Here is a 17,611-nt window from a genome sequence, read left to right as displayed (position 1 = left end):
TCGGATCCCTGTAAGATCCGAATCTTTGAACGACTCTCTGCCTTCATTGACATCACTGGAGGCAGGGGGGAGGATTCATAATGAAAGGGGCGGGGCCAATCGTTAGTGTGCCTGCACGGAGTTACTGGAAAACAGTAACTCCTGTGAGTCACACTGAGTGATCCGAAGATTCGGATCATGAATCGGATCATTTCAGTGAACGAATCGAAATGATCCAATTCACTTTAATGATCCAAACTTCCCATCACTACCTGAGAGTCACTGTGAGCCCTTAGAAAGTCATCACAAAGATTTTATTGTAGCAACTCATTAATGGTGGAAACCAAATCTTTATTACACTATCCCTTATTAAAATGATTATTATGACTTGGACTACAAGACAAGAGCTCAACTCTAGCCAGTTAATCCAGTTGCCTCTGTAGGCACTTATGTAAGGGCAACACATGGGCCAACACCTGGCTGCCAGGGCCACTTTCTATTTTTTTTTCCCAAATGATTTGCAAGGGAACCAAAGCCATATATTACTTTGCAAGTTACCCCAAAATGTATACTAAATGCCTCATTCACTAAAAGGGCTAAAGCTTCTTTAACTAACCCCTCATTTTACCCTGAGCTTGGTTACCCCCCTGCATCTGCAAAAAGCGACCACAACTCCAGCAAATGACCATTAAAGCGCCAGCCCTTACCTTCCCGCCTCGCCTGACACATATTTAGACCATATGACCACGTGATTCACATTGATCTGATGACGTCAGCTGGTCCTGACAGGAGCGAGCGTCTATTGAACGTTCAAACAATGACGAAAGTTTTTGTAACAGAGTGGACTACATTTCCCGGCATGCCCCGCGGATTCTCGCCGTCCACAACAAACATGGCGGCTGCCGGGTAACAGATGCACGGATTGGAAATACTTTTTCTCTACCCGTGTCAGGTGCCTGCAGGTAAATTCATTCTCAATAGGGTAATTGGAATACGGGCTGTGAAAAGGGGGATGTAGGCAGGCTACCAGCCGAGGCCCCTTAGCATGGCAACTGGCCTGTCAGCAGAATAGGAAATGTAATGTGCTTTTGTGTTTTTCTGTGCCCGGTTCGAGGTTTCCTCTGTAAATATGTTTTTGCGGAATTAATCTTTAATTATTTGTCGCTAAATGTGCAGATTTTCAAGTGGCCAAGTGACATGCAATAGACATTAAGGATCCCTCACATTTAAGGTAGCAGATTTTTATTATCTGCTATGTATTGATTTTATTTTTTGGCAAACTTATGTACTCACAAAATAATAAACCCTAAATAACCCTAAAGGTTTTTAGAATACTTGATTACATTGCTTCCTTAAGTAAAACCATTTATGCGCTTGATGATGTCATAAGTCTAACCCATCAGTCATACTCGCTACCTTGCTTTAGGCATCGTGCCCATAACTCTCGAACTGTTTTTGCCGTCGTTACTTAACATCTCATCTACAAATGTATGCTCTCTTATTATTCTGCATTTTCGTTTCCCTGAAATTATTGCAATCCTGCAGATTGTTATCTAAGAACCCAAAATGTTTGGAGATCTGTTTGAAGAAGAAGAGGACTTCTCATTCCTTTTAAACAGCCCGGATGGAAAAGGTAGAAAAATAATATCCAAAGATGCAGAGATACCAGAACCGCGTGGATCTACGAGACTGAGTGGCCTCAAGAACCAGGGAGGCACCTGTTACCTAAACTCTCTACTGCAGACCCTGCTCTTCACTCCAGAATTCCGAGGTTGGATTTTAGCTGTGCAATTTCCCTTAGAAAATTCTAACAACAAAGTAAGATAAACATATATATATATATATAATTCTTATTTTTATTGTATCTCTGCAGAAGCCCTGTTTTCTTTAGGGCCCAAGGACCTCGGATCTTTGGAAGAGAAAGATGATCCGGACTCTAAGGTGCTTATTTTGCTCTTGTATTTTACTATTAAAAATTCTGGAGTTGGTTAATGGGATGTACTTGAAATGTGCTTAATGACAATTTACAGGCGTGTCAAAACGGTGATTGTATTTTTAAATGAATGCATTGTGTTTTTAATAGCAGGTGAGTTCTCATTAGCTTTTTAAACATTTTATTCATACTTCCTATCATTTAAAACTATTATCATAATTATTATTATTGCTGAATTTGCTTGATTATGAGACAACGTGTTTTTCAGAAAAATACGAGCTCATCCTTTACTTGAGGTCGTCTTTTATTTAGTTAGACCTCAGATCCGCAGCACAGCGGACTAAGCTGAGGAACTTGTCACTCGCCCTCACTCATGGAATCTCTCTCAATGTCTCCCTACCTTCTCTGCCTTTTTCTTTCCATGTCCATTTCTTTTCCGCAGCTTCACTTCTTCTTCTTCGTTTTTTTTCTGCCCCTTTTCTTCATTTGCTTCTCCCTGGTATCGGTTCCATTATCCAGATTTTTTTCCAACAGGGTTGTCTTTATATTCAACCCTTTTCTTTCCTTAAGATCAAAAGTTTGGGGTGTTCCTATAATCAAACATACATTATTATATTAACAATTATAATTTTCTCCAATATGCAAGTAAATGCTTGGAGGAAAAACATTATTTTTTGGGTTGGGCTATATGCATAGATCAGTTATGTATATATGAACTTATATTTGGGGTTTGGGAAGATTGCCTTTTAAACTCAATCGCCATTTTCACTATTTTGCTTGTTTCTCCAGGTGCGGATCATTCCCCTGCAGTTACAGCGACTGTTTGCGCAGCTCCTGCTGCTGGATCAGCAAGCTGCATCCACTACTGAGCTCACGAGTAGTTTTGGCTGGAACAGCAATGAGGTGTGCTGTCCATGAAATTTTAATTATCGGGCAATTTATTTTGTTTCTTAGTATGCTTTACAATCGTGAATGTTGAAAGCACAGCTCCCCTGCAAACTCTCCTGGCAATACTCCCTCTAGTGCTTGGACCCCATTATGTAGAGCTATTCAATGTAAAAACGGTATTTTCTCTCTTCGCATCACTCTTACACGTGTCCTTAAAAATGCCTGTTTTCCTCTTGCTGTTTCAGGAGACTGGCCAACATGATGTGCAGGAGCTAAACCGAATCTTATTCAGCGCCTTGGAGAGTTCCCTGGAGGGCACGTCTGGTCACAACCTCATACAGGACTTGTATCACGGCACTGCGGTTAATCGAATTAAATGCCATGAATGTGGCTACGTTAGTGAGCGGCAGGTTAGATCATCAGCAGATTGGTTTGTAAAATTATGGTAGTGGAAATGTTATTTTTTGCCATGTTTAATATTTTTGTTGCCAGTAAATTATTTATATATATATATATATATATATATATATATATATATATATATATATATATATATATGTATATGTGTGTGTGTGTAATGAGAAGCTTGTGAACAATGATAAAGTTCTGGGTGTTGCATGCAGACATAGCTGTTATATTTAATTTTTTTTTTTAAATAGTGAAAAGTATTTGATTGTTCCAGTCTTGTCTGCAGTTTTTAAGGGGTGTGAGGCGTTGTTTGTGAGCTCTTAAGTAATTCTCCATGCATACCTTTTGACAGGAGGATTTCCTTGATTTAACTGTGGCTGTGAGGAACATGTGCAGCTTGGAGGAGTCGTTGTGTAACATGTATGTAGAGGAGGAAATATTCGAGGGAGACAACTTGTATCGATGTGGAGCTTGCACTAAACTTGTTCCAGCTGCTAAGGTACGGTTCGGTTTCTTGATACTGACAATGGCCAAGGAATATAGAGAGATCTCTTTTTCCAGTGAGGTATCAGCTGGCTGAGTGCATGTACCAAGTTGGCACCTAACAGAAGTTATTTTGATTCCATTGAACTGCAACCATTGGGACTTAGATTACTTTTATTTAGCACTTTAAAATCAAAGTCGTGGGATAAATGTAATATCGCAAACTGGTACAAAAGATAAGAGGGCCCTGCTCTTGTGAGCTTACAATCTAGTCTGTTGTGGAGGTGGACTGCTTGGATAAGGATGAGTTGGTTGAGTCAGGATGAGCTGTTGAGGTTGTTCAGAGAGCTCTTGAAATTTTCATACAAGGCAGAAAATCTGACAGAACGGGGAAAGCAATTCCGGAGAAGGGGTACAGCATCGGTGAAATCCTGATGATGGAGGTCATGAGAGGAACAAAGAGGGCAATTATTGGTGTATTTGGCTAGTGTCTTAACCACCCAGTCTGGATAATTTCTGCCCACGTGTAATTGGTTTTGAATGTGGCCCATCAGGCTGATGTGTATGCTCTTTGAGTTGTTCTAGTTTTAGAAACAAAACTATTTAACGCAGCAATAATTTCAACATTAACCCGTGTGTCTTCTGTCTTTTTGTTTGTCTCCAACAGTCTACTAAATTGAGGAAGCTACCACCCTTTCTCACAGTGTCTCTGCTTAGATTTAACTTTGATTTCACAAAGTGCGAGCGGTATAAGGAGACGTCGCGTTACACCTTCCCAACGCGTCTCAATATCCGGCCCTTTTGTGAGCAGGTATGGGAAATGTTCTTCTTTTTAGGTTATGTGCAGGTGCCACATTCTAGTGGAAGTGGCCTAAAGTGTTTTGTGGACACCCTGTGGTGATTCTACAAAAGTGCCTCACTGATACAGCTCCTCTCCTTTACAGCAACAACTGGAGGACCTTGCATATGCATATGAGCTCTTTTCTGTTATCATTCACAAAGGCGGTTGCTATGGGGGTCACTATCATGTCTACATCTGGGATGTCGATGAGTTGGGAAACTGGGACTGTCAGGTAAGCATTCTCTTGGATATGAGAAGACCCGGCATTACTCGTTTTCATAACTTCATGTAACAAAAGTCTTCCCCTGTTACTATTGAGAGTTCAGCGACTGGCTCCCCTATGTTGACACATGCTCTACAGTTCTGTCTTAAACACAATGATGGTAGCTTATCTTTGTTTTGTACACGTTTTCTGGCAGAGCACATATTCAATATAATACACTGTACATTGTCAGCAGTCTTATGTTTTTGTTGGTGTTGAGCTTCTTATGACTTTCCAGTTTAAAACATATAATTTTGAGAGCCTCTCTCTTTTACTGAACAGGAGAAGGTTAAAAAATCAGTAGCACAGGATGATGTGGATGACCATGAATCGCCTGCAGTGATTCTTGCTTCTGTCATAGCAGAGGTAAGTCAGGTCCACCGCACAGCATTTCTATGTATTATGTATTATGGACTATCAAGCTCCATCTCGTATCTGAAAAAAATGTGACCTATATAAAACTTTTTTTGTTGTAATAATGAGGAAGCTTTCAAAGACCAGAATTTATAAATATGTATAAGAAATACAGAAGTCAATACCATATCCTGCCTGCCAACTGATTTATGTCACCTAAGACATCACATAGCAATAGAGATTGGGACATTGTTTTAGTGTCTGTCAACTTTGCTGAAGCATTAACACAGGCACATAACGTCTTATTTTATCAAAACGCATTAACAATTTTTACCATAGGCTGGGGCCAATAAAATGGTTTCGATTGATCAGCTGGGGCAAAAACTATTAGAACACACAGGAACATCCTGGAACAAAATGTATCGGAAACAACATGGAGGCATCCGCAAGGTAAAGAAAAGCGATACAGCTGTAAGGCGTTTGCTTTGTGTTGTATTTTTTTAAAGGTACATGGGGTGCGTGGTTTGTTAAACAGTCGACTTTCTTAGTTCCTGCAGAGCCACCCGCACATCTTCCACTTAACCTCAGATGGTTCCTCGGTAGGATTGGCGCAATCTGACAAACGAGCTACTGATGTCCTTGTCTTCGATCAGAACACTACAGAGAATCTGCATACACCGGAGAGAAGTGTCAGCCACTGGTTTGACTTTAACGACTCATCTGTGCAGCCTATCCTCGAGAAGGATATTGAGAAGCAGTTCCAGGGCAAAGAAAGTGCATACATGCTATTTTATCGCAAAAGCCATCTGCAAAGGCCAAAGGAAGGTGTGACAGAACTTCTTTATCTGGATTAAGGGTGTTAAAAGTTATCATGAGTTTGTTTCCATATCTTTCTTTCTCTCTGTGTCCCGAAATTCCCTAATAATATCGGCTCTTGTAAGAGTTTACATCTTCTTACGGATTACAGTGAAAATTTCCAATTCTTTGCAGCTATTGGCAACGCTTGGTTCGGAGTACCAGATTATCTGCGTCAAGAGATGGATCATGCAAACAAGGAGCTCCAGCAAAAGAGGCAGGCCTATCCTTTCATTTTTGTCTATATTCGCTAAACTGAGAAGCTGAAGGTGAGTTAAACATTTGAACTCTCTGACTTCTCAATGCTTTATATGAAGGGCTGATCCATGTGAGTGTTGTCTACAAGGAGAGCTGAAATTGACCCTGGCGAGAAATCTTGGAAGCCATGTAATCAGCCAGCCCAGCCATTCATGCAACAGAAGCTTACTATGTATGGAACCTCTCATAGTGCACGGAGAAGTCACTGAGCTGAGATGTTTTACTCACCTGCATGATTTTTGTTTGGTTTTTCTTCACTTTTTTTTGGTACGTTGTCTATAAGCTGTACAGAGCAAGGACCTCCTTTTCTTATAGAGGTATACAATTTTGCAGCGGTAGTCTTGGAAAGAAAAATGCCACATTTGGTAAAGATACGGTAATATCTTTGTTGCATAGACAATAAAGGTTAACTTTACCAAATTCCAATGTATTTATACCTGTTGTACACCAATCAAAATGACAGTATGAAAAGTCTTCTTATTCTACAACTGCATTTTTGTTGTAAATGGCTAAATGCACCTGTTGGCACTAAATAAATTAAAATATTCTCTTTACCATTCTTTAGCTGTTCCAATTACTTAACTTGCTCATTCGGTGATTGTTCCATTTGTGTTACTGTTGCAGGATTAGTACTTCTTGAACTTGATGTACCTAAAATAAAAGTGGTGACTATATTTCTTTTTTTTTGGTATAACAAATATAGTTTTTTCATTTAATTTATAAACAGGGTAGAATCTGACACTGAGATTAACCGTTTGGAACTGCACCTCCATCTCTCATCTTGTTATCGCTTTGACAATGGTGCTCTGCATCCAACTGTTTCCCGCAATGACAGCATCCTGGAAATCACGGTGGACCGCCGTGGCACTGTAGGCGACATGAAACAAACTATCTTTAAGGTGATTATTTTTTCCTTCTGTTTGCTTTTTATGTGCCTTCTTAGAAGACTGAATGTTCACATTCTCTTGGTATCCATTTAAGGAGGTCCCATGGTGTCCCCCTTGCAAATGCATTGAGGGATTCAGCAGAATCCCCTCATATAGGCACTTGTTCCATTCCCCACCCTTGGCTAGTGTCTGTGCAGCAGATGTGTCCGACCGTCAATCAGCTTTGGTGTTTGCTCGGTGAATGGTCTGTGGGGGGGTACAAGACTCCAACTACAATTGATTTCAGCAGGAGCTAGTCGATGGAAGGGAGTCATTATTATTATTTCTTTTATTTTATTCATAATTTCACAAGCATTCATTTTTCAGGGTGCTCTGTGTGACACTGAATTGTCCCTATTTTAGACCAAAGACTAATTTGAACATTGTTTTATTGTCACAGCTGATAGATAAATCATTGGAAGGGCAAGTACTGAGCATTGCGAAGACTCTCCCTGCAGGTCTTCATCTCTTCCACAATTTAAATGGTGAGTAATTGGTGAATTTCTGGGTACTATTAAATAATAATAGAATATTCCTGAATTATTTTTCAATTTCAAACCTATATTCAGCTGCAAGTCTTCAAGCACTGAATTAATTGAACTGATCTTATAAACCATCTTGACCCTGCCTTTGATGTTTGGTTTGCTTGACCTTTCTTTCAGATGACAAAATTAACCTAATCAGCACAGGAATCAAGGACCGAGAGGACATCTTTGTGTGGGATGGCAAGAAGGTAAGAAAGAAAATCTGGATTTGTGAACCCTGTACATCACCTTTATAGAAAAAAAACATTCATATTCTAGAGGGTGGAATAAAAAAAGGAGAGGTGATGATGCAACACCCTTTTAGATTTATTTTTAATACTATTTTACCAAATCCGTGTCATCTAAGAATAATTGATTTTGACTTTCAGTGTTCCATTTGTAAATCAATAGTAGGTAGTGCAGATGGATATTTGTTGCTCTTGAAGGCACGTTTTGTTTCTGAATACTTTCAATGCTTCCATAGCCTAGGTTTATAATGCTATGTATGTACTTGCCCTGCAGGTTGGTGGTGTGCTTGTGCAGACTGGGGCAGACTGTGCTCCTCTCCTTCTCACCATTTTGCAGCAGACCCCAAACAATGGCCCCGCTTACAGAGAAAGTCAGTTTGTCTTCCCAGCCAACTCCCGGCTGTGTGATGTACAAGAGAAGCTAACTGGCGTTTCCACCCAGGAGCCATTACTGTGCTTAAAATCCACTGAAAGCAGTGGTGGGTGGAGCGTCTGTACCCTTAAGGATATGAACAAGACGTTGAAGATGCTTGGAGTTAAAGATGGGAGCTGTCTCCTTCTGTTGAATGCTCATAAAGCAGGGTTAGTATTAAACTGCACGTTGACCTTTTTTAAAGTTGTTCTGACTTTTGCAAACAAAACCTCTAGGAGACATGGATATGGAGAAATGTATACTTTCCTATGGTGGTTAAGGTGGTTCTCTGTGCTAGGCCTTGCCCAGCTGCCCTCCCCCAGGTCCCACCTCATGCTGTCAGCTGTCGTGTTCGGAGTGCTGAGGCCATGTTGTCATGGCCTGGTGCTCTTCCTGTGAAGGATGGAAAGATAAGGATGGAAGGTTGTAAGGACACCGTTCTCTGTAGCGTAAATTAGTTACAAGACAGATCTTTGATGTCTGCATCTGGTTCATAGATTTGTGGTCTTTCATGGAGCCCACTAGGATGACATGCCATTTATTTGTATGGCACAGGGGCTGTAAACCCTATGCACTGGACATCCTAGGCTTAATTGACCAAGACCTTTCACGGTTACTATCATCCTCCTCTTTCTAAGAGTATTCTCATGCTGATATTGTTCTGGGACTGTATGAAAGAATTGCGGGCTCACCGTTGCACTTTACAATGACCATGTTTGTTTGATGTCGGTACCACATGACACAGAGATTAGGGCGGAAATTTAAGGTAATATAGTGCTTCACATCTCTCTTTTCTTGCAGTGGCTAGGACAGTGGATGCGTGAAATTGTACCATGTATAGTGAAACCTTTTCATGTTAATGTCTACATAATATGTAAAACAGGATCTAATGCATGAACACTCATTTTACATCATTTTGTTCAGGATTTCAATGTGTTTATCTTGCAGGGAAATCATTTTTGCTTCTGAAAACGGTTTAAATCCAAACTTTCTCCAAGTGCAGGATTGGTGCAGGCCACAAGACAAGCAGGAGACCGTGCAAATCTCTGTAACTCCCAATACTGTGAGTATATGTATTAAAATGACTCTCCAACAAGCCGTTGTTTGCACTTCGATGTATATGATAGCCAAGTTTCTAAATAAGTTGCTAAATAATTGATATTATTGAATTATTTTGAGTGCATTAATGTGCACGCTTCGTTCATGGGGCACAAAATGCCTCCAGAAAACCAAGGTTTGAAAACAGAGGTTTATATGTCGTGTGTCCTCCCATGCATATTATAACCTCTATTTAAAACCTTTCTTTTATTAATATGAACATGCTTTAGATGTACAACCTTTCAAAGAACTTGGAAATGTCCTCTAATTTCCAAAAATCCTAAATATAGGATAGTGTTGAGCCTTGAGTGTCATATAGGTGGTGTTTCTGTAGGCATCCCAAGTAGATATCTTGAAAGGTTCCCAGTGTGGAAGAAAGCCTCCAAATATGACAGCAGTATATGATTTAATAGTAGCAAATACCTTACATGAGGTATTCAATATATATTGAAGTGCTGTACGTACAAGCTCTTAAAGTCTTACATGTAATATGTTTTCAGGTTTTAGGCCTTTCCGAAGTTTCTTTTGCACTTGTAGTTAACTTTTTTTTAGTGAGCTTTATGGAAATCTGCCAAATGAAGATAAAGCTGCCCATCGCTGAGCCAACACTGGCCAATCTTCCGCTTCCGAATGTCCTCAGGCTTTGCTAAAACAAATCAAATTAGTAGCAACTATGAATCATTGTAGGAAATCTTGCTTCTCTTACTGTGTTCTGCATTTTCAGATTGTGTCCAATATCCGCATCAAGGCTGTTGAGAAGCTGCAGTTACAACAGTTTGGTAAGAACCTCTTTTCCCCCGTGTTTCCTCACCCACTAGTGTGTAGCCTTCCATTAATTTCCAAAATTAAAGGTCGTCGTATCAGTATGGCAAAGTGGTTGGCTATTTTCAGGTGGTAGTAGCATGCTTGTGCATTTGCTCAGTAATGCAAGAAGTTTCATTCTGATATTGTGTATATAAGAAAACATGTTTGTAGTACATTTATTTGAATCTGGCCCAACTTTGAATAGCATTACAGATCTGTGTGTGTATGGAGGGTTTGTTTTCGGAGGTTAGTACTGACCGTGCTGTTTAACACGTTACATGTGGTTTCTTCTGCAGAGGATGATGCATGCTTGCGGCCTCTGCACAAGAATGGGAAATTGCTTCCACCAGGTAATATACCGAGTGAGCGCTTCTTACGTGCAATGCCATTGTTAGTGTCTTTCCTACATCAATCATTTGAAGGTACACTAAAATTAAGAAGAACGGATCCACGGAGTGAGGGTCAAAACCGAAATGATTCTATGTTGTGTACTTAACCCCTCATCGTCGTTTTTTCCGTCTTACCCTGCATTAACCAGTCTGCTTCCACTAAAAAAGAGAGGAACCTAATGGAGAGCAATAATCATACATGCTCTGGGGGCAAAAAAAGCAGCTCTCATTGATATGCAAATATTATTAAATCTGAATCCTTTAAAAATCTTATGCTGCTGTGTCCCGCATGATTTTAGAATCTTCCTGGTTAGTTCCCCTTATGTGTTTGTTAATTTCTGTTTTTCATACTTCTTAACCTTAAAAAGAAGGATTTACTGATGTTTTTTCACCAGTTAGGGGACATGTGAAAGAGGCTGTATCTCACGTGTCGTTCTTGTTGCAGTGCCGGAGAATATAACTGTGCAGGAGGCAGAGATTAAAACGGGTAACGTTCTGGCACTGTGCAGAGGGAGATCTCCTCAGATCTCAGAGGTGAGTCGTAAATACACAATAGATCAGATCATAGATAGAATAGATCAGAATAAGCTCACAGCTCATCTTTTATGTAGATTACTGAACAGCTTTGTATTGTATGTCACCATTTTAAACGAGAGAACATCATTTAACCATTACTGATAAAACTGCCTTATAAACTAGGCGCGACTGAATTGAGGAAAAAAACAATAACATGAAAAATGGGAATGAATAAATACGCCTCTTTACATAATGCCCAAGTCTACAAGACTAGACACCTGGTTACCATGATTTTGGGTGTTAACGTATTTTTGGAATACAACGGCGCTAAATTAGTCAATAAATAATATTAACAAAAGAAATGTATTCTTTGGTTTGGGGTTGGCTTTGCGTGGCTGCTATGGAATTCATTTTGTAATCTGTTTTTTTTTTGGTTTTTTTTTCTAGGGGATTTGTTTAAATTTTTTCAGATGATCTGATGCAATTTTGAAAAAAGATTTCTAAGCGCACCTTTAGTACAGTACATTCAGAAACCATGTTGCAAACAGAAACACTGGTCACTAATTAACAGGTTTCTCTTTGGATGCCAGGCTTAAGAGCTTTTTAAATTATTATTATAGTACAAGGGCATCCGGGACCTCTCTATGACCTATCGTGGCCTTCTGTTGTAGAATACAGCACATGCATGAGTGTTAAAATGGTGTGTTCTTCTATTCAAACCGTATTACAGCTGAAGAATCCTGTTTTTAGGGCAAACCATGTTACTCCGCTATGAGTATGTCTGCTTTAACACCTTCTTGTAACGACTATCCCAGACTGAAACTGTGCATCCTTGTCCTAGAAAGGGGTATTTAATAAACACCAATGACATCAGAGCGAGACAAGTAGACAACAAAAGAATGGGACTGTTAGGGCTCTTACCTGACAACGTTACCTGAAATAACATTCTAAATGAAGACCCTCTCTTATTTTTCTCAGCTCTTCCTTTATTTTATCCCTGGGACTGATCTGGAGAATGGACAGGAACAAGACATTATTCTAGAGGAGACGCTAACCGTTAAGGAGGTATTGGCTGGATGCTAGGTCAGATATGGACACTTTGCTATGTCTCCCTCGCCTTTCCTATCCTGCTAAATCTATCTGTATCTGCATTATAATTCCTACATTCTCTTGTTTTTTTATTCTCACCAGTACTTTTTGTTTCAGAGTCTAGAACTGATGTTACAGAAAGCTGATTTACCAGGTAAAACTCTGTCCTTTGATCCTCATCCTATTTATGCCATTATGACGGTCTAACTCCATTGATGGAATCCGTGCTGCTGCCCCTCACTCCTGTATATTTTTTGCCCTCTCAGCTGAGACTGGTTGGCACCTGCGGAAAATGGATTGGTGTTATGAAGCAGGGGACGCTATTACTGATGAGGTAACCATTGCTTTTCTCCAAGTAGCACCTGATTCATTTCACCCACTAAGACCTACTAAATGCATATAAACCAATGTCTTTATGTCAATGGAGTCCTTTGTTACATGCACTAATAACTATGGTATATTTGTACACTTTCCACGGCTCTCATACTGGCATTATAATCGTACTGTGTTGTAACATATGTGCTTTGCTTTCTGCCAACCCCCAACAATTATTGGGAAGTATTAGTAGTAATCTAAAATTGTACCCTTCTCTGATATGAAAAACGTATAATAAAAGTGTTTGCCTTACTTTTCACAATTCTGATTTTATCATTTTTTTCTGTTTCCTGTGTTGTTTATGTCATTTATAATTGATAGCTGGTCATTATTTAGATGCCAGAAAAGATGTGAAAGTTGTTTTTACTCTTATATTGTAGTCTCTAGATATTATGCTTAAGTGTTTGTCTGCTTTAGGAGTCTACACTTAAAGAGCTAAATATCCGCTCAGGAGACATTTTTGTGATCACAGAAGGGAGACTTCCACCCAAGGTAAGAAAAGGAGTTTTATAAACCATTCCATCAGCTCACTTTTTATATCTATGTCTGCTTCACCTTTAACTCTGTGAAAGTATTGGAGCTTCTCATTTCAGCCAGATCGTCTCACTGGCTTCACTAGAAGTCTGGGTTCTAGGTCTTTCTTGTCTGTAGTAATGTACTATCAATCATATAAGTCTGTTTTCTGTTTAGGGATTCCTAAAGCTGCCAGTCTGGCTTTACTGCCCCCATGGACAGCAGGATGACATCAATCAGATCGCCTCTCACCTTGCAGCTCTGCATGTATTGCCCTGTGGAGGTACGGTGTCTTTATTTCTATCGTATTAAATGGTCATTGAACATGTGACGCGACTGATCTTCTTCTTTTTTCTTCAGAGGATGCCCTGAAAGATGGCCCGGACTCTAACTTCTGCTTTGTGGGCCACATTGAATTATCTGGAGAAAATTCTCTGCAGGATCTAAAAATACAGGTGTGCGCATAGGTGTCGGCGTGTCCAGGTTTACTGATCATATTAAGGTTATATATGTGGTCAATAAATCTGTAGTAATGTGATTTTACCAATTTTATCCATAAATGATACTCTAGTAACTGTTACATGAACAGTATTTAAACCACCTTAATCACAATAGTACATATTTTTCGACTTGGCACCCTCATTTTTTTGTCTTCAGATTATGACCTTGCCATTTCTTGAGGCTTTGGGGATTCCATCTCCTGAATTCCTTCGGATCTGGACTTTGGAGAATAAGCATTTGGGAAAAATCCTGCGTTCTCCTAACTTACAGATCAGGTATGGAGCTTTACCTGGAAAGATATAATTATGTACATGTGTGTGATTATATAATGTTTTAATATGCATTTTTTTCACAATTCAATAAAGCCCTTTCAGAACATGTCAGGCTGCCCCGATAGATTCAACATATTACTACCGATGAGGAAATCTCTAACCGCTGACGGTTTGGCAGAGCATAGTTTGTCAGACTCGTGTATCACAAAGATTTAATGAGAAATCTTTGTTTTCCTGGCTTCCAGGTTATACGCTTGCATCTCTTACACTGACTGTAGCTTTCCAGTTGTTTCAAGATGCACAGAGATTGGGAGATAAGGATACAAGCTCATATGCAGAAAAAAACTGCAAATATGTATTAATAATTCAATGTTAATTACATTTGTTACATAATAAATATTGTTTAACCCCTTAAGGACAACGGGTAGTCCTTAAACCCATTAAGGACAATGCATTGTGAGTACGGGCTGTTTTGTGAAGGGGTTAATAGTAATTTGATCATTTTACCATAATGAGTTTATTTCTGGATTGCCTCTTCGCAGTGATTACAACCTGGGAATCCGGACCGTACTCTGCGTAGAAACTCTTCAGAGTGAGGAGCGTTTGGGGTGAGTGTTACAGTAAAAGGGGTGACTAAGGTCAATCCGTACAATGATCAAGGTGTAAAGATTGAGACGCATGTTCCTAGTAAGATATTCTTTTTTCCCTGTCTTGATTTTTCAGCCCCCAAGATCTGTTACTGAGAGTCCAGCTGGCTGTCCCTGGGGAATGTCGCTACTTTCCCCCCGTGGATATTGTGTGGGACGTTTCCCACGGCTGCACAGGCCATGCCCTGCGCCAGAGAATTGCAAACCATTGCTCGCTGCCCGTCGATAAGGTGGAGATAGCGAAGCACTTTCCAGACAAACACGAATGGCTCCAAATATCCAGCTGGGTGAGAACTGGGAGTGAGGGAAGGACCCTGTGTCTAGCAATTGCTATGCATAATCTTACTAACCTTTTCTTTACCGATTGCACATTAAATTGTGGTTTTCTGACTTATATAGTAGCTAGATTAATTTAAGATTGGTTCATAAACACAGGCATTACACATTTTCTTATTTTATGCAATTTTGAGTAAAATAAATAAATAAAAAATGAGTTGCACCTGTTGATGTCTAAATTGTTTACATTATGTTTTAATTTTTTTATTAATTTACTGAAAGGCGACTTAAAACATATGCTAAAATTATAAAACATTATATATGTTACTGTAAGGTGCAACCACTCCAACCTGCGCCCAACAGGTAACAGACAATAGCAATGATAGCCTTTGGCAAAATCCTTGCTTAAACGTTGGGCATCTCAATGAATGGTGAACCGTCTTAAATGGACAGTAGAAGTACAAGATTGTGAGCTAGCGGACAGGGCTATCTCCACCTAATGTATCTGTCTTAGTCTCTCTTTTCTAGTCTTATCATACCCCTTGAATATATATATTGTAAGAAGTGCTGCGTAAATTGTTAGCGCTATAGAAATAAAAGATAATAATAATGAGTATGGGTATACATGGAATGCCTTAGTCCTAGCTTATTTTCTGTTCACTGTTCTAAGCAGAAAGTCCATGGACTGCTTTATATTCTCTTTCTAGCCTTACGTTTTTCTTTTGTATGCACTATGACCTGACCTATATCTCAGTGTCAAACTAATATATATATATCACTGTCTGTTCAAAATGACTTCTGTTGTGAAACTTCAATTGCATTTTTTTTTTTTTATTTTTTTTTTTAGACCCAGCAAGTCTCTAAAAAGAGGAAAAAGAAGAAAGCTGAGAACCTGCAGGGGGCGCCCTATCACTTAAAGGATGGGGACACTATTGGGGTGAAGGTGAGCGGTACCTCTGCTATCAGAGGCAAACACCTAAGCTGAAGGATATAATGGATTGGGCAAGTTGTTAACGGGAACTGACACAGATCTCCAATGCTTTTCTTATGCAGAACCTTTTTCTGGATAACCGGACAGACTTCGCTTCAGAAGATGACTACATTGCAAAGGAGAAGCGTAGACAGGACATAAATGGAAAGTTGAACAGGTGGGCATTACACTGACACACACTTTGTGTAGCTGTTACATAATGTCTCCAGTAATTAAATAAAAGAATCCAATGCTTTCTATAGTCTATAATAACTGCTTTTCTTTGCTTCTTTTTCACAGTGATCAAAATGAACACCTGAATAACGAAAAAAATGTCTGCAAAGAAAAAGATCGTCCAAGGCCCCGGAAGACGGAGTCCGCACTTTCCATCCGGGTTGGGGTATTCCGGTAGCACGAGGACAAGGAACACTAAGCAGACTTAAATAAATAAATAAATATTATTATATCTAACTCAGGGACATGAGAACACACAGATGTAGGAAGCAGCGTGTTGATGCAGTGTATATCTTTATCGGCACCTGGAGCTAATAACCAGGTGCTCCTCTACCTCCTTGTGGGTTTAATATAATTCTAAATATCTTTGACCCACATGCAAAATAGGAGTCTTACTCCTAAAAGTCAGGGACATTTTGTCTATATGGTGGTGCCTTGTTTTTCCTCCTTTAAATCATCCTTGCTGTATTCTCAATTTACTGCTAAGTAAGTTCCTAAGTAGTGGTGTTTATATCTTCTGCGCTACCCTAGGCCTTACCCACGGCAGGACCACCTGGAACCCACCCACACTGAAGACCATACTGCAGACTGCCTGGATATGCTGTCATTCTGGCCCTCCACCTCTTAAAGATGTGTGGGGCAGAAGCAGAAGGAAACTAAGGGTGACTGTGCCAACTCTGTGTGTTAATAGGCTGGTTGAGGAGGTCTGTGACCTCCCTTTTAACTAGCCCATTGAGTAGTGGCTCTACAGGGAGCCTGATCACCCAGTAGGGTGGTTGGCTTCCTCATATGCACCGGAGGGGCTGCTGGCCTAGGCCTGAATACATCACTGGCTGTGAGAGAAGGAAAGGTAGAATGACAGTTTACATTTATTGTGGTTGTTCTTGTTTATTTTGCTCTGTTATAATGACCATATAGATTCTTAATGGTTCATATCTCTGTAGAAAATCATTCCAGTGGTCCAAGGCAACAGATAAATCTTGAGTATTCAAAAACAGTGGACTCCTCCCTATTTATATAGAAAAAAGTAAAACCTGTTCAAAATGTTTATTACCGCAACTTGTGACATCAGAGACCTACTTTTTTAATAGTCATTCATGCCTGTGCCTTTGGCCGAATCAGATGTTTTGTTTTCTCACTGTAGGCACACCTCTCAGGATTTGTGCCCTTTGTGTTTGCAAGACTGTCACAACCTTCCTTATAATCGCTCACAACTACCCTTTGGAAATCCAGCTGTAGTAGATTGCTCAAGATGATTAGCCATCATTTACATGGCATTTCTGGCCACCATAGGAAACATAGCTAACGTGTTAGAAATGCTAAAAAAAGCTCTTTACCTCCTTAAATGAAACGTCAATATAGTAATCTGTATGAACTACAACAGCATGGTGGAAGATCATGGAAGTTGTAGTTCATCTTCAGCCAGATTGCTTCAGGTTGCTTAGCCCTGTCCTTAACATATTCTAATTACATCAGTCTAATGTTTTAGTTTGTTGTCAGACCTTCCTAAAAGAATCCTTTAAAGCTGCTTTTTACAATGTAATCCCAGCAAATCC

General features: G+C 39.7%; 1 protein-coding gene across 1 annotated transcript; it reads left to right on the top strand.

The window, feature by feature from the left end:
• The first annotated feature begins 860 nt into the window (after positions 1–860).
• Positions 861–16,296, top strand: USP40 (ubiquitin specific peptidase 40). Its single transcript, XM_053471052.1, has 32 exons — positions 861–941; positions 1,525–1,750; positions 1,853–1,920; positions 2,702–2,815; positions 3,046–3,210; positions 3,561–3,707; positions 4,359–4,502; positions 4,636–4,764; positions 5,077–5,160; positions 5,488–5,598; positions 5,697–5,973; positions 6,139–6,220; positions 6,989–7,160; positions 7,588–7,672; positions 7,850–7,920; positions 8,234–8,541; positions 9,320–9,434; positions 10,194–10,248; positions 10,570–10,623; positions 11,108–11,196; positions 12,157–12,243; positions 12,385–12,421; positions 12,534–12,601; positions 13,060–13,134; positions 13,333–13,438; positions 13,516–13,610; positions 13,813–13,931; positions 14,471–14,536; positions 14,652–14,862; positions 15,699–15,794; positions 15,905–15,999; positions 16,122–16,296. The coding sequence occupies exons 2-32, from the start codon at positions 1,546–1,548 to the stop codon at positions 16,231–16,233; spliced, it is 3,642 nt and encodes a 1,213-aa protein (XP_053327027.1). The 5' UTR covers positions 861–941; positions 1,525–1,545; the 3' UTR covers positions 16,234–16,296.
• The last annotated feature ends 1,315 nt before the right edge of the window (positions 16,297–17,611 follow it).

Source organism: Spea bombifrons, chromosome 7 (genome assembly GCF_027358695.1).
Source record: "Spea bombifrons isolate aSpeBom1 chromosome 7, aSpeBom1.2.pri, whole genome shotgun sequence".
Classification (NCBI taxonomy): Eukaryota; Metazoa; Chordata; class Amphibia; order Anura; family Pelobatidae; genus Spea; species Spea bombifrons.
This window is presented reverse-complemented; position numbering and strand designations above follow the sequence as displayed.